The sequence below is a fragment of the Acanthopagrus latus genome, chromosome 8 (assembly GCF_904848185.1).
Source record: "Acanthopagrus latus isolate v.2019 chromosome 8, fAcaLat1.1, whole genome shotgun sequence".
NCBI classification, from domain to species: domain Eukaryota; kingdom Metazoa; phylum Chordata; class Actinopteri; order Spariformes; family Sparidae; genus Acanthopagrus; species Acanthopagrus latus.
This window is the reverse complement of record NC_051046.1, coordinates 9706462-9728457: the sequence shown is the minus strand read 5'-3', so window position 1 is coordinate 9728457 and position 21996 is coordinate 9706462. Positions and strand designations below refer to the sequence as shown.

The 21996-nt window shown below is 40.3% G+C and overlaps 3 protein-coding genes across 4 annotated transcripts in view; all 3 read right to left on the bottom strand.

Annotated features, from left to right (window-relative positions):
* Positions 1 to 302: 302 nt before the first annotated feature.
* On the bottom strand, positions 303 to 8866 carry blm (BLM RecQ like helicase). 2 transcript variants are annotated; one of them, XM_037107194.1, is made up of 22 exons: positions 8495 to 8866; positions 7609 to 7669; positions 6918 to 7518; positions 6688 to 6814; positions 6046 to 6149; positions 5807 to 5921; positions 5073 to 5713; positions 4652 to 4828; positions 4425 to 4543; positions 4213 to 4326; positions 4010 to 4108; positions 3771 to 3919; positions 3560 to 3666; positions 3100 to 3260; positions 2753 to 2948; positions 2137 to 2327; positions 1895 to 2039; positions 1587 to 1786; positions 1286 to 1481; positions 1074 to 1196; positions 789 to 984; positions 303 to 678 (listed from the first exon to the last, which is right to left on the bottom strand). In XM_037107194.1, the coding sequence occupies exons 1-22, from the start codon at positions 8587 to 8589 to the stop codon at positions 489 to 491; spliced, it is 4107 nt and encodes a 1368-aa protein (XP_036963089.1). In that variant the 5' UTR covers positions 8590 to 8866; the 3' UTR covers positions 303 to 488. The 2 variants fall into 2 exon arrangements, with proteins under 2 accessions (XP_036963089.1, XP_036963088.1); XM_037107193.1 differs by having other exon boundaries at positions 6918 to 7669.
* A 773-nt stretch (positions 8867 to 9639) lies between these two features.
* ctsh (cathepsin H) lies at positions 9640 to 13162 on the bottom strand. Its single transcript, XM_037107714.1, has 12 exons — positions 13004 to 13162; positions 12808 to 12839; positions 12548 to 12653; positions 12384 to 12454; positions 12162 to 12266; positions 11795 to 11881; positions 11633 to 11688; positions 11444 to 11525; positions 11286 to 11354; positions 10645 to 10751; positions 10057 to 10182; positions 9640 to 9979 (listed from the first exon to the last, which is right to left on the bottom strand). The coding sequence occupies exons 1-12, from the start codon at positions 13065 to 13067 to the stop codon at positions 9910 to 9912; spliced, it is 975 nt and encodes a 324-aa protein (XP_036963609.1). The 5' UTR covers positions 13068 to 13162; the 3' UTR covers positions 9640 to 9909.
* A 1815-nt stretch (positions 13163 to 14977) lies between these two features.
* The window catches only part of rasgrf1 (Ras protein specific guanine nucleotide releasing factor 1), a 30082-nt gene continuing 23063 nt past the window's right edge, over positions 14978 to 21996 (bottom strand). The window contains exons 16-27 of the mRNA XM_037107713.1: positions 21876 to 21995; positions 20758 to 20928; positions 20447 to 20553; positions 20030 to 20142; positions 19853 to 19913; positions 19303 to 19406; positions 19129 to 19213; positions 18840 to 19037; positions 18679 to 18758; positions 18435 to 18552; positions 18272 to 18340; positions 14978 to 17810 (exon numbers count right to left, since the gene is read on the bottom strand). Of these exons, the coding sequence (XP_036963608.1) occupies positions 17718 to 17810; positions 18272 to 18340; positions 18435 to 18552; positions 18679 to 18758; positions 18840 to 19037; positions 19129 to 19213; positions 19303 to 19406; positions 19853 to 19913; positions 20030 to 20142; positions 20447 to 20553; positions 20758 to 20928; positions 21876 to 21995 (1319 nt within the window). The 3' untranslated portion in view covers positions 14978 to 17717. The remainder of the gene's footprint in view (positions 17811 to 18271; positions 18341 to 18434; positions 18553 to 18678; positions 18759 to 18839; positions 19038 to 19128; positions 19214 to 19302; positions 19407 to 19852; positions 19914 to 20029; positions 20143 to 20446; positions 20554 to 20757; positions 20929 to 21875; position 21996) is intronic.

Here is a 21996-nt window from a genome sequence, read left to right as displayed (position 1 = left end):
GATTGAAGATTGTTGTTTAATTACGTTATATATATATGAGTATATAAATATATATAAATCCATGTGCCAAAATCCAGTTCTTGTTCAGTCTGATCCATTCCGAACCCATGTTTGTACTGTAGGTAACCTTCTGTACAAGTCAGTATAAAATATTGTTTCTCTCCAGTAGTCCCTTGTAACTGGTGCCATTAAATAAAACTATTCAAACTTGAAATAAACATTGAATAAAAATGTGATGTGGCTCCATGTTGCTTTGTGGTACAACAGATGTACAGCTGGATCAGTTGAAGCAGTGATCATGGATAAAAAAAATCAATTTGTCTTTATTATAAAAAATAACATGTACACCACAAGACAGACAGTGAAAGACACATTGTACAACCAATATACAAATATTATCATCCTGCACAGAACATAACTATACAGTTACTTACATCAACTGGTTTGTAAATGTAGTGAAAAAGTGGTTTGTCATCCAGTCGACGGTATTAACCCAGATGAGAAAAGGTCGGCTTTAGGAAGGGTCTGTGGTTGGTCTGAGGGGTCGGGATGGACATGAAGCCCGGTCTCCTTCCTGCTGATGCATCTCCTGCTGAGCTCCTGGACCCCCGGCCTGCAGCTTTTGATCCGGCCCTGGAGCCCGATGACGACGACAATCTATTGCTGCTGTAGCCACGACTGAATCCCCAACACCACCGCGGAAAAAGACAGGAAAGGAAAGTGAGGAAAAGTTTCAGCGGTGCAATCCTCAACTAGCTGATAAAGTGTGAGGCAGAGACACTACCAACCCTTTAGAGTTGTAATTTCCTTTCTTCTTCTTGGAATACTGGAAGAAAGGAGCTTTCTTTCTCTTCTGTCCCCGTGGGGCCCGATTACTGAAGTAGGTGGAGGACTCTGCGTCTTCATCATCATCATAATCTATCTGTGCGCGGCCTGCAGTCGTATCTATCCACCCGTCTCCGCCATTGTCAGTTGGCTCCTCAGCTACAGAGACAATGTAGGATTAAAACCGCAGTGTGCATGATAAAAAAAAAGGAAAAATATTATGCAGAATCTTCACTTGGGTCTCTTACCAGTCATCTGCCATGGAGAGTATTTCTCCAGGACCTTAATCACTTCAGCTCCATACTTCTCTAGTTTGTCTTCTGTCACACCGTCAATTTGTAGCAGGACTTCAGTGTCAGGAGAAAGCTTCTCTGTTCATGTGAAACGGAAAGATTCACAAGTTATAACATGCTAGCTGTATCACATGAGCTGCTGTGGCTTTTAAAAGAATAAAAATTACCAGCTATATTCTTCAAGGTGGTGGTGGAGAAGATGTTAAAATAGTGAACGCCAAAAGCTTTTCCCAGCTGCTTGCATAGATCTGTCAGCTCCTTCAGACACTCCTGAACCTTCTCCTCTCTCTGAGTGACGTTCTTGGATACAGCAGCTTTGTGTTTCCTGATGCTAGATGCACTCTCTGTCTCATAGAATTCCACCTGCAATGTGAGGAATACCAGTCAGTGATTACTGTTTTCATTAACACATAATAAATGTGGACTTGTATTTCCAGCTCTTCATGCTGTCAGCGTACGTCACGCTACCTGCATGTGTCCATTGAGCACGTTCATAGCTTTGGGTCCGGCAGAGATGTAAGACACAGCTTGGCCGCCGTTGGTGATGTAGAGATCCTCCATCAGGATGTTGTCGAGAATCAGTTTCTTGAAGAGACGGTCAGCATTATGCCTCGAGTAAGCTCCTCCTATCCCAAACATTCCTGTCTGAACCTTAGCAGCTTTAGACCCTAAGAGAAAGAATGCACCAAATTAAGACCATTCACAGAGAGATTGCATTACAAACATCATGCAAGATTTATAGTAACAAACTAGTCTTTTCTGTGCATGTACTTTACCTATGAAGATATCCACCAGCATATTCAGTGTCAGTCTGTTTTGCTGAGATGTCTTACGGTACCCCCCTCCAACTTTCTCGCAGTTCTCCTGGGCAAACCTCACAATCTTCTTCACATCCTCGGTGACATTTCTCTTCTTGTATTGCTGCACGCAGGAATATCAACAGATCAATTAGAAACCACCAGGTAGGTTTTATGTGTGTGATGAATAAAAAAGGAAAATTTACAGAAACGATTCCTACATTGGGTTTGGAGCAGTTGTCACAGCTGACGTCTGAGTGGTCCTTACAGAAGCTTTTGTTGAACTTCAGCTCCCCAAAGTATGCGAGTAGCTGAATTCTTCTGCACTCCATCGTGTTCTCACAGAAGTGCACCATGCTGTGGAGGTTGTTGAAATGTGTTGCCTTGGCTTGTCTGTCACCTTCTCGGTCCACTGTGAGGAAGGGACAATAAAATTTTTTTTTTTAAAAATTCTATTTACAAAATATTTGACATTTACAAAGTAACACTGCTACCCTCACTAGTCAGCACTAGAACTTAAATGAATTTAATTGTATTATTTTACTGATAATCATAATAAGCCACTAGGGGGCCAGATGATGTTAAAACTTGATTTAGTTATTTAAGAATGCGATTAACGCTTTTAAATGGCTTTAATAATCAACACACTCATTTTAGGTAGATGTTTAAGCTCATACATTAAACAGTTTTCTGCATGTTTTCTTACTGTTAGTCAACTAATCCCAGTATAAAACGTAATTCTGCATCAGGAACATCACTTATAGAGGGACATACATTAATAAGAAAAACCAAACAACAACTGCTCATAAATTTTATGTGCATATTTTGGCCACGTACTGCTGATGATCCTCTTGATGCGTTGCACGTCAGAGTAGGTGTAGAAGAGAATACAGTGAGAGATCTCTCCGTCTCTGCCAGCTCTCCCGGACTCCTGATAGTAACCCTCCACTGACTTGGGCAGACTGGCATGGATCACATAGCGCACGTCAGGCTTGTCGATGCCCATGCCAAAGGCGATGGTGGCACAGATGACCTGGCAGACAAAAGAAAAATGTGAAACAGGAGCAATGCTTGCTTTAAATTCTTCAAAAAGCTACAGGTCAGCAAAACATTACATTATATTTTTATTTATCCAATACCAAAACCAACTATTAGTCATCTTCATATAATATCAGTGCCCTCACCTGGCAGCCATCCTGATTGATCCACTTGGTCTGCACATATTCTCTGTCAGCATCGTTCAAGCCTGCGTGATACGACAAAGCTAACAGCCCTGCTCTCTGCAGACTCTCAGCCATGGAGTCACAGTCATTACGGGACAGACAGTAAACAATGCCAGAGTCACCTGCAACATGTAGACAAGCAGGTTAATTAGAAACACTGTCATTTAACATCAATTACAAAGCTTTGTTTTCAAATTATTTTTGATACAAGCTCGAGCTCAAGAAAAGGCAACATCATTTTGGCACGAGGCAGAGAAATGAAATAGACAGAATATAATCCAGTGTCCCTTCAACAGTACTCAGATATGACAGACCTCAGACTGCGTTCACATACAAATCTCTGATGAGTTTTCAACACAACAGTCACGGCAGCTTTCTGAAAATAACCAGCACTACAAAAAAGCACTCCTGAATTATTTACGTGGATAGTGCTTCTTGATCCAGCTGATGCAGTCCTCGTCCACTTTTTTGGGTTTCTTGGGCAACACGGCATATTTCAGGTTTGTCCTGTTGAAGCTCATGGTGAACCTGAAAATATATTGGATGGAAAACGTGCAGCTTTTAGCTAAAAAAATACTGAAACACAACTCATTTAAAAATCTGAGTCAGAGTGACTGGGATGGAGGACGTACACCTGTGGCCGAGTCATATTCAGCTGGTGGAGGATGTCTTTTTGAACACGGGGGGTGGCAGTGGCCGTCAGGGCCATCATCAGCACGTTGGGGAACTTCTGACGCAGTTCGTGCAACCGTTTGTAGTCTGGGCGGAAATCGTGGCCCCACTGAAAGATATAAAGTCACAAGATTATTCAAGATGGGCGTCGTGAAAATAAAAGCATACCGCAGACTGTGTATGAAGCAGATGAACACACCTGACTGACACAATGGGCCTCATCTATGACAAACCGGGCCAGAAGGCCTCGCTCGTACAGGTTGTGCAGGGCGGAGATCAGCCTGTTACTTGCACTCACCTAGGGGAGAAGAGAAGATGCATCAGCCGTAAGTAAAAAAATAAATAAAATCAGTTACAGTCAACTTGAAAACACATTTAGAGTGTACCACACTTATAACTCGCCTTTTCAGGAGTGACATACAGCAGTTTAATGATGGGGTCTTTCCTTGACAGCTGCATGTAGATCCTTGCTGCTTCACTGTCACTTTTTTCACCAGACAGGCTTGTTGCAGGGATCTGAAATGTGGGACATTACAAAATAATCAATTCACTTTCCGAGAATCAGACATATTGCAACAACATCTTCATAGACTAGTAGGTACAAACACACTTACATCCAGTGTAGTGAGTTTCTGGACCTGGTCTACAATGAGTGATTTGAGTGGGGAGATGACCACAGTGACTCCTGGAGATACGCAGGCAGGCAGCTGGTAACAAAGACTCTTACCGCCACCTAGAAACGCATCAGTTACAGAGAAGTGTGGTCATATTTACTGCGGTTGACATCCTAAACCTATTCTTCACATTACCAAGAGACAGTGCTGCTTTGGTCACTACTTACCTGTGGGCATCAAAATAAAGGTGTCTTCTCCCTGAAGCGTGGCATTAATTGCTTCCAATTGATTGAACCTGAACTGATGAAGACCAAAACGCTTGTGGAAGATCTTCATCATCTCCTGTGAGTAGGGGAAGCCGAACCCTCTGAAGCGATCATGGGCTGGATTTCTGAAGTTCGGTTCTGCAATATAAAACATTAAAAACAAGTCAGTAAAATGCACCAGACTATCAATCTATTTCACAAATTATCATAATCAGATACTGTTTTTATCATTTGAGATACACACTTGCAAAGGGTTTAATACAGACTATTCAGTATTCATACTAACAAATTAATTTATAAATGCATAAAAAGGCGTTCTGAGAATGTGCAAGCAATTAGGACAAAGTACAGGCCCAGATTATTCCACGCTGTGTTGACTTGCCTGGAGAGCTGATCTTTGAAGGTTTAGGTGCAGACACTGGTGTTGTTGGTTTCCTCTCCCATGTAGACTTGCTTGGTCCCCCCTCTTTCACTGTTGTAGTCACATTGCTTGAGTTCTTTTGCGGCGCTGTTGGGGTTTCATCAAAGTAATCTGGGATGTCCGAGTCATTAAAATCATCAATGTCAAAGTCGTCATCGTAAAAGTCATCTAGCTCTTTATTATCTACAGCTGAGGTTTCAAATTTGCTGTGAACGACAGAAGTCTCTGACTTCTTGGTTGAGAAGAAGAGATCTGAACCGTTCAAGTCTGTGCTCGATTTCTTTGAGCAATCAAAATATGGATTTGAGTCACCGATATTTTCACTTTCCACGTGTGTTGTCCTGCTGTGTTCACTGCGCAAAGGTTTTACTTTAATAATACTGTCAGAATGATCAGTGTCATAGTCCACTGAGAAGGCTGAAGATCTCCTGATCTGAAGAGGATTCTTGGAGTCCATGGGAACCGAGCAGCTGGGCGACATCAAACTAGATGTATCACAGCTAAAAGAAGATTTATCTTTAAAGCTGGGCTCAGAAAGCACAGTGCTGTCTGGCTGCTGCATCCTCATTAAACTGCCACCACCAGTTGCAATAATCCGCTTCCTGCGTAAGAAAAGCAGATAATTGCAATCACAGGGAGGTATAATTAAATATCATGAATAATAACAAATTCATTCTCCACTTAAATGTACACACCTTTGAGCCCTCTTCAGCAAAAGCTCATTTCCACAAGACAGTCCTATTAGCTCATATTCAGGGATGGAATCAACTAGAGCACAAATGGATTCCATGATAGTGAGGAGTTGCTCATCTGTGACGCCATCAGAGGAAAGAAACAATGAAATGAATGAACAGTGACGAAGACCTTTCTTCTAATTTGATTACTAAAATGGGCACCAGTCTGGAAAATTTCAAAAAAAGGACATAACACCCACTTGTTTTGTCTTTTGATAGGTGATCAGAGGGTTCATCTAGTGTTGTGACAGGTCCCTTTGATTGCACAGGACTGGCTTTGTTTTCAGTAGCAGCTGATTTAAATCTGTATGAAATAAAAAGAAAAGTTAGATGCCATCTTTTTTTAAAAATTCTCGTTGGACTTCAAGTCGGTCTAATATCCCGGTAAAAACAAGCATATGCACTTAAGAGGGCAGACATTGATTTGATACCTTGGCAACATACATGTACCAACTATAATCACTCTTCTATCAGAAGTAATGTGTATCTCACTGGTAGTACATTTTCTTTAGATGTGTTAATGTATTCATAGCCACAAAAAAACGTTGCTACGTAGCTTTCTGTTCTCAAATGTTTTGAAGGAAAGGCAATAAAGCACAGTTCCCAAATTCACCTGAGAAATAAAACTCAATTCAACTAACAACAATGTCTGTTTGGTTTCACAGACAGAGAAACAGTTCAGGATCAAAGTCTCTACTATGTGAGGAATACTATAAAGTAATCTGTAGCTTCAGAGAAAGATGTGTGACACTGATGAACTGCCTCAAGTCATGTCACCTGAATCAGCATCGCCATAGGAAAGCAATGTTTGTGGTGATACAAAATGAATTTAAGGAACTGACCTCGTTTCCAATGCAGATGAGATCTCATCAGGGATCGGAGAAGGGGGAATGAAATCAAGGTCATCTTCAGGCTCTGAGTTTTCATCAAGCTCTATTACCTTTGGGTCAATCCATGTTTTCTTGTTTTCTAAAAGGCAAAGAGATACAGCTTGTTCAAAGCTTTCCTGATCAATTTCTGCCATGCAATGTACAAATTAAAGATACAAATGCTTCAACAAACAGCTTCTCACCTGCTGTTCCTTTAAAAGGCTCAAACTCAACATCGTTGTCCTCTTCACTATCACTGAAGACAGATTTCGGAGGAGGAGGAGGGGGAGGACGACGTCGTCTTCTGGTGGTTTTAATTGGCGAATCCTCAGGTTCACTCTCTACTGGGTCCTGATTTAAACTAGGTCCTGATGAAATTGCAGCTTTGTCGAAACTGTGGCCAAATTCATCCGTTTTGATACAAGATTGTTCACTTATGGAAAGACCAGTCTTTCCAGCGAATTGTGTTTTTTCTCCAGGAGATGGCACAGGGTTGTAGCTCTTTTCAGTTATTTCTGAATTGAATGAGTCCTTTTTGGTTTTGACAGGAGTTTCAAAGTCATCAAAATCATCCCAGTCGTCCAGTGGAAATCCAAGAGATGCATCCAGACTGGAAGTGCCTCGTGTACTACTAGTTAACTGGTTGTCAGATTTTGCTGGAGCTGTAGTCACCTTAATTGCAGACACTGCTGAAGAAGTCTGGCTTGCTGCAGCACAGTCACCTGCTAGGCTGCAGGAGTCCGACTTGCTTTTTGAACTGGTAGTGAAGAAGCTGTTGATTTTGGATTTTTGAGGTCTTTCAGGCTTGTTTGAAAATGTCAAAGGAGATTCAGTCACCAAACTGTTCTTAGGGACATTGACATTCCTGTTTGCCAAAACATTAGAGCTGATTACCTTGGATGGGACTTCCACTTTGGTTGTACCAGATGATGATTTCTTTTTGAAACAAAAAGCCCTGAAAAATAAACAAAGAAAAAAGCATGAGATATTGAAAACATAATCAAAGATTCATAGATTACTTTTGTGCTGTTTTACGTTGTGTCTTCAGCCAGAAAAAAATGGCAGCTTAGGTTTTACCCCACACTGGAAGGCTTGGGTGCAGCATCCAATGTATTATCAATGTGGAGCATATCATAATTACGTAATTAGTGATTAATCAATTAATACATGTAGTGGAGCGGAAAGTATAGAGAAGCAGAACATGGAAATACTCAAGTAAAGTACCTGAAAATTGTGCTCAAGAAGGGTCACTGAGTAAAAATAGTTTTTAGGTTTATTTCATCGCTGGTTCTTCAAAATTCTGACACAAAGATTTTCATTTTTGTAAATGAATATCGGTCCCAAATATCATTTTTCAGTCTCCTTGATTTCCAATAATCGGTATCGGGCCTGAAAAGGCCATATCGGTCGACTCCTAGAATCAAACACTGCAAACATTAGTTGTACAGAGATACATTGTAATGACTGCATTAATTACATCTTATGGGCAGCATTTATTAACACGCACATCTTAAACTCTAACTCAGTAAAACCAATATACTATAATCTGTACAACCTCCACCAGGTGAATCAATATACAATGTTTTATATTACAAGAAAAATGGACCGTCTTCTTAATGAATTTACATTTGTTTTATCTGTATGTAAGTGACATCATCTCTGACAAAGCTAAAGTGGCTAATGCAGCTGAGTGTTGACTCGTTAGCACTGTTGACAGTTCACTGCTAGCTGTTAGCTCGAGTTATTTCCCTGCTGTGCCGTGAGCTCACAGTGGACTTACCCCGTTTTGGGTTTAGCCAGAGACAGCCTGCTTTGGGCAGCATTGCTGTGCCTCGCCAGCTGCTCCTTCAAATTATTCTGTGGAAGTCCAGACATTGTTGCTAAGAAGCTAAGCTAGCGAGTGTTTGCTAGCTTGCAGTCTCCAGCTCGGTTCACGAAGTGGCGGTTAGTTTCCTCAGCATTGCTCGCGACACGCGATAACACAAGCTGCCGACGTCTCGCAATGAGTTTATCTCGCCGCTGGGTCGAGTTACATCAAAGTTCATTAAAACGGCACTGTCTAAACTACTTGTTTTCACCAGTAAGCTTACTCTCCTCTGGACTGCACTGGGAGATACACAGACAACAGATTTAGCGCCCGTTCAATAAACTGCCCACCTATTGGCTGAGAATGAGGGAGGGACGAGGATTCTGGGAAATGTAGTATAAACATGACATGCACTGCCAGCACCTGTGTAATCTAAGAAATAAACATAATTTAATCTAGCCTAATCCCCATATACATAACGATGTATTAATTTGTGTGTTAATTTAAATGTTTTTAATTTAAATGTTCTTATTATATTTCATGCTATTAAATTCAGTCTGCAAAGTGGCTAGTAACTAAATGTATCAGAATAAAAAGTGAAGAAGTTCAAAATATTTGATAAGTAACTCAAAATTACTTTGTTACTTAGTTTCCAACACTGTTTCTAGACATACTTTTGACCACTGGTGCCTCTTGAGGGGCCATGACTTTGATGTAAGCGGATGGCTCCTAAAATTGGGGGAGACAGCCACAGATAGGCCTGTAACATGATGAAATATGTTCTATATATTCCATGAAGCACAATTAAAAAGCTGTTTAACCTAAATATAATTATTGGAGATGGACTTGAAAAGTTGCACTACTTCATGTGTTTGGACCACAAAATTCGAGGCAGGTTTTTACCTACTTCTGAATGAAAAACACAATAACGTTGATATTTTATGTTTGTAGTTTACTGAACACATCAAAGATACAAAGCTATTTTTATATTAGTGTGTGCTTATCTTTCTACAGTAGTTCTCTGTAATCACAGGAAAGAATATGTCATCTTGAATCATACCTCATATTTGGGCATTTTGCAAACAGTCGCAGTACGTTGTAATCACTGACTCAAAAAACAGATTTGATAGATTTTATTTGTGGGTACAGGAATCAAACCATTGCAGTTTTGATGATCATTTCAAATGTACTGAGTTATCTGGATATGACTATGATCTATCCAGTCAAAGTGCTTACTCCATTGTGCAAAATCTCACTGGACATAAAGGCACTGTATGATACTGATTTTGTAGAAATCACCTTGTATAATAATTTTAAAAAAAAGTCCCAAAAGTAGTTTGAATTATGTTCCGTTTTCATCCCTTTTGTAGTGGTCAGTCATGCAGAAATCACACCTCCGGGAAAGAGGAGCAGGCAGCGAGTCCACACATGTTCTTCCCGCGTTCAATGAGGAAGTAGCTGTGAGAGGAGAGAGTCATTATTATCTTTCTCTAGTTAATACACATTTCCAGGATGTGATTAAACAGAAGAATTACCCGTCAATTCCCCAGCTGGTTCCCCATGAGTTCTTCACTATCCAGTAAGGGGAGCCGTTCTCCTCTCCATACCCGACAGCTAACACTGCATGGTTCACCTTATCTGTGGTTTTGTGGCAGTGAGTGCTGAAAGGAGGAAGAGATGGAAGTTAAATGAAAACCTAAACACATGACTGCCTGATAAAGAATGAGGAACCAAACCACTTTCAATACAGCAGCGTCATGGGTACAAACAGCCCTTTGAATGTGTGCTCTAAAGGCACAGTGCACAGAAAAACACAATTTTAAAAAGCCAAACAATTATGTGACTTATAGACACTGCTACATGTATTTAATTTACTAGCATCACTGGAGGTAAAACAGGAAACAGTCCTCCTAAAAAACAAACTACTACACTTATTACCCTTTAACATAGCGTATATTTCCCTAAAATGCAATTCTTCTTTGTATATGTTGTGTTAATCCAGTGAAAGTATCATCACAGTTATCCTAATTTATCATAATTTTAAGTACAAAAAGCATAAACATCTGACAGAGAAATACATTTTCAAGAACATACGTGACAATATTTCTGTGAGCTCTCCTCACCTGGTGTACACGCCCTTGGAGTAACTCATGAAGTCGCTGGTCACCTCAAAGGCGAAACTGACTGGATTGCGTGTGGCGACCGCATCCTGCATCTCCTTCTCATCGTACTGTAACAGACATCACTCACGTCACTCAATAAAGACACTGATCTTAAAGAAGAACTACTATGGTTTTTCATTTTTTCCTTTCCATCAGTGTGCTGTATCGGTGTTAGTGCCATGACAGGTCTTGAAAGTTAAATAGCCCAAAGTCCTTACAAACAGAAGCTCCTCTCTCCCACAGAAAACACTGCTCCCAAAACACCTCATCAGTAGTCCTGCCTTTAATTCTGTGACTTTGTGACATCGCACTATGTCACTATGTCACATATTTGCACAATTTGCGGCTACTGGCATGTAAGACATGATTTAGAATAACTGCTCTGTTGTTGCTAGTGGTGCTGGCTCAGGCGTGTGTGAGCTCACCAATCAGAGCAGACTGGGTACTCAGGAGGAGGGGCCTGAAAGAGACAGGAGCTAAAACAGACAGAGGGGGAGTACAGTGCTGAAAAAACTGGTGTGTTTTTGCAGCATTAAAGCAGGTAAACATATTCTAGTCATAACCCAAAATAGCATAAAATGTCTACCATCAAGTTCACTCACCGCTGTTATGTTCACCACATTCTTCACAAAGGCGGCTGCCTTCTCTGGTTTATATACGCAAGTATCCTCCTGTTTTAGTTGAAAAGAAAGTAAAAATTAAAGACCATCAAATGTGTCAATTCACAGTCATTTAGTGGAATAGAAAAGTATTTATTTACATAAGCTGTGTATGGGTAGTCTTCCTCTGTCATCAGTCCCTTGTTGTACATGATGTATTCAAATGCTTGGCTGGGAAGGCCGCTGGAGGACAAATAAAGATCTTGTGATATAAACTGTGACGGTAGGTAGTTGCAGGGAAATTATCAAAAGAAGAGGGAACTACTTATACGTATACGTTTTGCTCTCACCCGTTACATCCATGGTTGTTGAAGTCCTGGGCACAGTCTACCAGCTGTTGTTCTGACTAAGTAATATAACAATAGTTGAACTTTACAGCAAATAATAAAGGAAATGTGTTTTGTCATAGTAGATCAGCAGTTTTTATAGAGAAGTAAAAAGAAGAAACTCACCAGTAGCAAAAGCTTCCCTTTGTTGATGGCGGTGACAGACTCCAAACAGCCGGTTGTGGAAAAAGTCCAGCAGCTGCCACAACCTCCCTTCAACGCAAAAACAAACAGCCATTGTGTGACTATTTTGGCAGATAAAATGCAAAGAGAGGTTGTAGATGAAGAAGTAAATGCACAGCAACAATTTCAGGATGATTATAAATGTTTTTCTATCATGCCACTCCTCGGAAGCTGAAAAACAACCTTGATCAAGGGACCATTTTCACTTAAAATGTCTTGACATGTCTAAGTGTGAAAAGCCCAGTTGTAAATAGTAAAACATTGATTAAATATGTATGTTTATGTGGATGTTTGTGCTGTTAAATGTCACCTGATTCTTCACAGGCGACACATAATTGCCCTTCTTTCTCCAGTCGATGGAGTCCGGATTTGGTGCGTTGCTCCTGAGGTAGTTCCCCTTGGTAGCAGAGCAGTTCTGGAAAAAGGCAGCGTGTTAAAAAAAAAAAAAAATTACCCTCACTGTCAAAAAAAACAAAAAACAAAAAGCACGTCTGACAAATACTTAACCAACTTCCTGTATGGATGGCATTACCTGTGGCTCGGACCAGAGGAAAGACTTCTTGAATTCAGCGAACGTCATGTCTGAAAACTGGTTGAGTCCCACTGCAGGAAAGACACAAAACCACACTCAACACATTTCACTCTGTTAAACATATAAAAAAAATATGAATAAACGAAATATGAAGCTGCTCCTACTTGTGTAAGAGTGATTCCCTGCATTGTGTTTGTCGATCCTCCTCTTGTTCTCAGTGAAAATCTGGAGTCTCTCATTGTACTCCTGTGTGCTGTAGGCTTTGTTGTGCTGCAGAGGATGGAGGCAGCTGTTGTTAGTGTAAATGGAGGTGTGTGGTCAGCCAAGCAACAAACTAGCAGTGATTTCTCACTTGCATGCAACTTCCTGTATAACCACATACAGTGCGTATGTTACACTGCACGTATCAAAGACTCGAACCTACCTGTGCCATCCATGTTTTGAAGTCAAATTCGTCTGAAAACAATTAAAACAGGTCAGAAAGTGTGAAAAACAGAGAATTTACACAATGCTGGTTCATGATCGGACGCCATGGCAGGATATGAAAGTGAAAGTTAAACACTAACAATGAGACAATGAGAAAGCGGGCTGTGAAGGATGGACGGATCGCAGAAGTTTACCTTGTTCACGCAGGTAGAAAGCTGAAGCTGCCGACAGGAGGGCGACCAGAAGGAAAGCCTTCATGATGATCACTCGTCAAAAGCTCCAGGTGATGTGACAGAGAGGCAGAGAGGCGGCGGGTGAAAGTACAACACATCAAGACCCGCCCGTAAAAATTCCCCCCTCAGCTCACAAGTGAACGAACCAATCGGTGTCGAGCATGATGTCCGTGTGCCAAATGTTTTCTTCGTCGATTGTTTTGACATCACGTGAGATGTGAAATGGAAAAAAATGACAACAGACTTGGCAATCACCTCTGAACACTCTCTTTGTTGGTGTCTCGGGTTGAAAATCACACAACTCACAGTCAGCTCAGGGCTCATTTGGTTATCATAATGAATCTGCAAAATGTGGATCAAATATACAAATCCTTAATTAATCCAGTTTATTGACTCTACTAAGTCTTTAGTCCTTCGGTGAATAAATCCCTACATCACAAAACCCTACTAATACAAAAAAATGCACTTTCTGATATACATTTTGATGTTTTGGTTTGGAGTACAAGCACCAATGTCTGATCAGTGTCTCCTTCAAATGCCTTCAAACGTACTATTTGTAAGAAAAGTTGATTTTTGAATCTTGTTGACAACTTAAAAAATAACTGCTTACAAATAACATCTTAAGGTGCAAAGAAATCGCAAATGAGCTGTTTGTTGGTTGTATTTCTTCTCATTAATCTGATTGTTTTGGCTGTGTGTCATGAAACTAGTGCTGCATTGGCACACTAGCTTTGCTGTTTTTTGATTTTTAATGTCAAAATCTGGTTTTAAGCATAGTTTATATTGTGCTCACACATTCCTAAAGTTGTATTGTATTTAACCAAACTGCCTCAAGCTAACAGAAGGAAAACCTGTGACCAGGTTGTATTTTTGCACAGGAGTCCTGCTAGTTGGAATCTCAGGCATATAAAGGAGACAGAGTAAAGGTTGCAGTGGTATTCTTATTTTTCACCCAAGGGCAGTAATCTATCCATGCTTAAATGAGGTCACTTATATCATATATGTACAGAAATAGATGTGAAGAAACTGCAAACACTGACTTTACCTGTCCTGTGATTAATTCTCTTCACATATCGTGAAAGTCTGATCAGTTTCCTGAGACTAATTTGCATTTCAGCCCAAAATATGTAACCAGCCATGTATTCTCAATATGTTTATACCTGTGGATTCTATATAATTAGATCTTTTTTCCCCCAGATAAAGCCAGGATTTTACATGCTTGTCCAGTGAAGGGCTCACATGAGTTGGACAGAGAGATGCTGGTGATGCTTTCACGTTACATTTTATTTCGTGCGGAGCGAGTGTGATGTCAGCTGATGGATGATCTACAAAAACACTTGAAACAAAATGCCCCTGATATAAAATGGATTTATTAGCAAGAGGTAAACCGGGAAACACATGTTTGTTTATTTGTTGTTGTTATTATCATCATCATCATCATCATCATCACTGTCATCATCATCATCATAATAGCTTTTCTTTTGGCGTCTTTTCATTTGTTTTCTTACAAAACTGGCAATATTTTCTTCTTCAGGTGTGGAAACATGAGGGTTGAAAGATAATTTTCATACCACTGGGTATTGCTAACAGCAAAATGTTTATTTGTTTATATACCTTATAAGAGTATGTGCATGTATAAGTGTATACAGTATAAGTATATAGTATTATTCTGTCTGTGAGGGTGTTGCATGCCTGCCATATGAGCTTCAAAAGTGTACTGTACATACATAGTAAAAATACATACAAATATTCACAGAATAAGCACTACGTTACTATATTCCTGCTAACAGAAATGGTTATAGACAGGATTACAGTATAAATGCAAAACACCTTGAAGTTGTCTCCTACCTCTAAGTCATGGTTTCAGGACCACACCGTTGTAGCGTTTTGTGTTTAAGCTTGAGATACAACTTTTCTTTTATTTCATTTTTTTTGTTGTTTTGTTTTAAAGGATTACACTGTTCCACATTGAGAAATATGCAGGGTTGCATGTACAAAATGTACAGCACATCTCAGTGAGGTGAGTTTAACAACAAAGTACAAAATACTTTCCCATGTTCATATAAAGAGCAGGTCACTCTCTCTTATACTACTACAAAAATAGTGTTTGAATGCTGCAGGCAGAGGTCATTCACATATGTTTTATCATAGTTCTTAAACAGCAATGCATATAACAGAGTGGTATACAGTCACGTTCCACAATCACTGGAACAGCAAAAAAGGACAGATTGTCTTTTAATTACAGAAGAGCAACAACCTTTCACTCTACAGAAGTATCGCCAAACCTGAAGGTATACAACACTTTCCATCGTATGTGAACTTTTTTTTTTTTTATGAGCTGGACTAAAAAAAATTTAAAAAAACCAAGAAACATGAAATTTGACAGGGAGAACTTGGTGTCCTGTACTGGTGTATTTTGAGCGTTGCAGTAAATGACTAATTTCTCACCTTAATTCACAGCAATCTGTGAAAAGGATTCACTGAGTGTTGCTGGGCAGCTTAGAACTGATCAGATTAATGAACGTGAGGTGTCTGAGATCAGTTTGGGCTCCTTAAAGGTGTAATTTGTAGAATATGGCAAGAATTTGAAGGTAGTTCTAGAAAAATAGGCTATAAGCTGCTGCTCGCTGACCTTGGTAGTAGTTCCTAGAGTTTTTCTGGAGCCGGACCTCGGATCACAGGGGGATTTACCTGACATGAGAGGGAACACAGCCTCCGAGACTAACGAGTATCCCATCTTCCTCTGCGAATTTAGGTTTTATTTAAACTGAATCAGGGCTGATTTCTGAAAGACAAACCAAGACTGCGTTTGTCATTTTTATTAAGTTTCATGTCGAGTTTCATTGAGATGTGTTTTACGATGAGATAACAAGGCAGTTACGCTCATCTTAGTAGAGTACTACTTAGCGAGTAAACATGAATTCTGAAGGTACGCATTTTATTTTTCTATGTAGTAAAAGAAAAATAGAAGTAAAAGTATTTCATTTCTTGTTTATTTTCTAAATTTATTTTGTTCAGTTATTACCCAGTGAAACTACGGGGCTATTAGACTGATGCCACTTTCCAGTTGAAAGTGGATTTATGAGACAGTACAGGCTGGGGCTAGCTGGTATATGCTACTTTCAGTGGATATTCCTCGAACACAGTACATATCTTTGGTGTTATGTCAACACTGTTGTTTCTTCAAACTCTGTTGATAATGTAAGTTCATTTTTAGAATGTTTTTTCAGCTAAAATTCTGGCCTTATCTCAGCAATTGCTCCTTTAAAGCAAATATAAAGACACTTTGATTTTTTTTAGGTTAATATGTATCGTAGAGCGGAGGCTCTCGACCCCTGTCAGCTGTTAATGGCCTTCACATTTTTTGCCATCGAGCAGGTTAGAAACTGTACGGTTCATAGCCATGCAAGTAGTGTGGACATGAAGATGATAATGCAGGTCTGTCAGCTGGTCTCCCTTTTGATTCAAACTGAAATATTTCAACAACTATTAGATGGATTGCGCTAAAGTTTGGCACAAATTCGTGGCCCCAAAGGATGAGGCCGACTGACTTTAATGACTGTCTGACTTTTCTTCAAGTGCCACCTTGAGGTTCACTTTAGTGGTTTCTAATAAAATGTCTCAACAACTATTGCATGGATTGCACTGCAATTTGGTACAAACGTTCAGGTCCCTCTCAGGATGAAATGTAGTTACTTTAGTGATCCTCAGACATTTGATCTGGAGCCACCATCAGATCATAAGTTCAACTGGTGTAATACTTTTCTTTATAATCAAATACCCGCAAAATGAACTACATTCCTGTCAGCCTCAGCTGGACTTTGTTTTTCGCAGTAATTAGCAAATGTAAGCTTGCTTATACACCAAAAAAAGATGGTGACCATAGGAAATGATGATGATAAGCATGTCAGCATTGTCATTTTGAGCATTTTAACATAATGATGTTAGTATTTGGCTCAAATCACTGCTGTAGCACGGCTGTGGAGTAAGTCGTGTCATTTAAATAAGTTTAGTGGCTTTGTTTTTATGTGTTGTTTTCATCCTCTGTTTGTCTGATTAGGTTGATCCACAATGACAGAACCAATAATAAAAAAAAATGGTCCGCAGTGCAAAATATGATTAAGATGAAGAACCTTATTTTGGTTTGGGAAGCACTGAGACAGTGATGCTTCAGATATCTCTCTGTCTTCTCCACTGATCATTGTTCCTTATCTTTAAGAAACAGTTATATTCTCTTTGCTCTTTTACCTGATTTGATGCAGTTACATTTTTTACAATGCTACATTGGTTGCAGAGAAACTCAGTTATCGATAAAACTCAAGCAAAGAGAACAACAGCCGGCAGCACGAGTGCTCAGAAAGTGCAAAGTCGACACAGTATGATGATGCAAAATAATGTCATTGGTCACTAAGAAGGCACAGCTGTGAACAACCAAAGTGACCTCTGTTATTATGCATGAAATACCTCAAAACAATTTAAAAAAAGAAATCCTTAATGCAGGTGGCGTCATGGCAACAAACCAAAAAAAAAAAAAAAAATACACTGAAAGTTTTTGTGTCATTAAACATCTACTGTACAGAGGAGCAAATATCTTAAACATGTACAACTATACAAAAGATGATTAACTGATGTGTAATATTAACAGAGAAAATAACGTGGAGGACCGACTTCCCCATCAGTTGGGCACTTTCGGCTCAATTCTGAGTGAGGCTTCGTACATGCTTTCTTCATCCAGAACAAAGCTCCGGTCCAGTAGATACTGGGATACCTGCAACATCACATGAAGAAAGGCAAGTTTGAAGAACGTTCTATCAATTGAGATCAAATCTTGACAGCTAAGTTGGTCTATATTGTAGATTGTGTTTTTTGAGCATTAAAGCATGTAAACATATTCTAGTAGTAATATTATGAACCTGAAAATGAGCATACTAAGTCCCCTTTAAAAGAATATGTGCCTTTTTCCATGTAGATTTCTGTATAATTTAACTTAATTAAGACAAACTAAAAAGAATGATCCAGCTGCAAAGAGACAAAGCTTCTTTTTTACTATTTCAGCCCTAAAGAATACCCTTTAATTTTAAAATCGTCAGTGTTTAAATCTAACATTTGAAATGTTTCTGTGTACTTATCACAGATGCTTGTATCTGTTACAGACGTATCGTCTCTTAAGGTGTCACAAGCCAAAAAGGTTCATCTCCACTGATCTATTTAGTTTTGGTCTTTATTTACCTTTGGTTGCAGGTCAATCTTGTATGCTGTTTGCTGAAACTGCCTGATTTCTCTGATGATGTGAGAGATCTGAGAAACAGAAAGAAAAAAAAATCCAGGATGTTAAATTCTGACTCTAAACACACGTGGTCTCTGTCAGGCGACAGGCCACCGAACATCTCACCATTCTCATCTTGGAGAAGTTGACCAAGTTGTCTTCGGTGTAGTTTGGTGTTCCCTCCTCGATGAAAGCCAGGTCGGTGAGGTACATCCCCAAATAGGGCACACAGGGAGGATCACAGCTGGTGGGGAAAAACACACACACACACACACACACACACACACACACACACACACACATTATTGACTTGTCCTGCATGTCTTCGTTATTGATCTAGAGCAAAACTATGTCCTTGAAGTGAACTCACTTCTTCAAAGCTTCTCTCAGGTTTTTGAACCTGCCTTCTGATGAGACCAGCTTCTGCAGCTTGTCAATCAAAGCTTTTGTCTGGGAAAACAAAAAAACAAAAAAGAGGTTATCAAGAGCACACTTAGAAGAGAAAAGAAGAAAACATCAGGAGATAAGCACCTGCTTGGAAACCTTGAGCCAGGTCTTCTTGAGGCGGAAGACGGAGCTGCGGTTGAGGGAGGAGGTGATCTCGAGCACGGCGTTGTAGTTGTGGAGACAGCGACAGATGTCGGCCACAGCCACCCATTTCTCTATGACGGATACGCGAGTGACCACGTCGTCACAGCGCAGGATCTCCGTGGCGATAAGGTTGCTTATCTGGCCAGGGGAAAAGAGAGAAACGATTGGTCTTCCCCTTTTTTCAAAATCAAGACGCGTAATGAAAAAAGTTAAGCGGACTGGAACGCACATCATTGAAGTGCTTCGTCGTTCTCATGATGTACGGTGTCTTCTCATTTTTGTCGTTCTTCATCCAGCCTTGTCCAAAGAATTCCCTGTTGACGGATTGACAGAAAGAAGATGTGAACACTGACTCGGCTCGTTCCTGTACAGCCGTGGTCGGCTGAGATGTGACGGCACTCACTCGTATGGGATGACCTTAAACACCACGTGGTCCAGCAGGGTGAGCTGCTCTGCGATCTCCAGAGCAGAGTGGCTCTCGAATGGCTCGCACTTCCCTCCGTCCATCTAGGAGAAACAAAGCAGCCAAAAATGGATTCAAACTGTAGCCTTTGAGAAGTGGCATGTACAGCAAGTTAAAAAAAAGTCTGGTAAATAGATGGTGGTAAACAGTTAATGTCAAGTGATCTGAAGGCTGAGCAAAGGTTCACTGATTATGATGTTTCACGTGCTTTGGATAGAGAAATTTAGAAACAAGACCTCAAATATCAACACTGTAAATATACTTCACAGTTTATGTGGATTAGAGTTGAAACGATATGTCAGTTAATGAGATTTAATTAAAGCGATTTTAATAATTGCTCTTTGATTTTAAGAAATCAATACCACAGACTCTCTGGTATTGGCTTCTCAAATGTTAATATTTTATGGTTTTGTGAATCTCTTTGGAGTTTGGACTGTTGAACCTTGCTTCCTGCACCTTCACAACTGCTCCACACTAAACATTAACTCACCAGTTGTGTCACGTCTTCGAGGGTGATCTGATTGTCACCGTGATCTTCCTGAGTTAGAGTCCTGACAGACGGTTAAAAAAAAGAGAAGTTCAAGCCCTGAGATGTGTGCAGCATCATAAATCCTCCCAAATGTCGGGTTCGTATAATAAATTGTTGTTGTCGTTGTTGTTGTTGTACCTGATGATGTTGGCGGCTGCCTTCCTCTCCTGGGTCAGCAGCTCTGGGTCATGCATCACTTCCTCCAGGAAGGCGATCACTTTTGTCTTCAGCTCGTTGTTTGTCTCAAAATCCTGGAGAGTGACAGACAGACAGACAGACAGACAAACAGACAGACACATGTGGCTTGAAATCTAAACTTGCAGAATTACATATTATTATCTTAAAGTCACATCTACACTGACTCCCTAAAAAGAACATTTGATATATTTAGCTTTTTAAGTGTTAAATTAATGCTTCACAGCTCACCTGCTGAATCAATATGAACAGAAGCAGTGAGTCAGGATATGAATCTAGATATATATACACAACCAGTATTAATATAACAGTGTTGTGAACTGCGCCTAAAAATATGTCCGTGTGTTGGGATGTTTTTACCGGAGAGTGTTTGGACACCCAGTGCCTCAGGACGTTCAGAACTCTGTTGGTCGCTGCTCGTCTGATCACAAACTCTTTGTCTCCATTTCTCTGATCCGTTGGGAAGCCTGCAGAAGATGTATTCGGTGAGGTTTTTATGCTGAGCTCTCATCACGATGATACAAACAGCTTTAGCAACAAAGAAAAACTAAATTTAAAGAATCCATAAAATCTTAAATTTGAGTAAACTGAACCTGACATGGGGCGGTGTTGCAATACTGGAAAGCTGACTAGACCTCAGGCCCTATGTAAGAATGGATCGGTGTGCGTACCGGTGCTGGCGAGGGACATTCGCCGATATTTTTCCTTGGTAGGTGTGCCCTCATTCGCTCCGGCTGTTGCAATAGCGAAGGCAGAGGCAGCAGACAGGGCACTGCGGTTGTTATCCATCTCTCTACACGAGGACATCACCATGCCGTTGTTGTAGGAAAACAGGGAAAACTCTACAGGGAAGCATAGAGACAAAGAAAATAAGCCTCTGAAAACTGGCAAGAGATTGATTTTGGTACCATTTTCAAATATATGGGTGGTCATGTTGAGGAAAGCCATAAGGAACAACATGTTTTTACATTAAATGTGACTCAAAACTGTCAGTAAAACATCATTTATGTCGACTGTTACTGTATAGACTGCAGAGTAGCCTGACTGTTGTTGCACAAGCCTCCACTGGGGGGCACTACAAGCCAACAGGACTCTTTCCCTCCAGACTTGCCTTCACAAGAGGCTTTGATATTCAAGATGGTTGCAGCTAAATATAGCCACCAAATATCAGCATAACAGAGGAATCAACAGATTCTCTGCAGTCTGCTATGTTTAAATCCCGGGAACATCGACACATCACAGGCAGCCGAGGAGCCTACACATTTGCGAGACACTCGCTGCCTCACAATTTCTGTTAATTCCTGACTTCCCACGATAGATTCTTTAAAAAAAGAAAAAAACAAAAAACCCATCGTGTGATTTCTGTCATAAGATGCAGAAGGGCGCAGATAATCTTGGCTCTGGTGAAACAGCCTCATTGCTGTGGGCGGAAAGGGAAAACACGCTCTTGATGTAGTTGCTATGACACAAGTTTCCCTAACACCTACTGAAGCCAAGCATTGGCTTTCCCCACATGATCATCAACTGGTTTAATTTTAATATAGATTACACTTCAGCAGGGCGAGCTAACGCGAAATGAGAGCTTTAATTTCCGTATACAATTATTAAACTACAAGCTCTGAGTATGAGTAAGACTGTTTTCAGCCTTGTATTAGTCTGCTCGAGTGGTCAAACGAAATACTGTGGGAAGCTCAGTGATGAACAGGCTGAGGCGCTGGATACAGGTGGCATGTTCCAAGCTTGGTATATGACACCATCGAGTCGTGCACATATCTAGGACACGATGTACCTGAGGAGTTTTTGCATTTGAGGTTTTTCGGGGTGGTTGGTGACTTAGTGGGAGAGGCTTCTGCGTCCCCGTCATCACTCTGGTTCGGATCGTTGTCACTTTCTTCCCTCACGGAGAGATC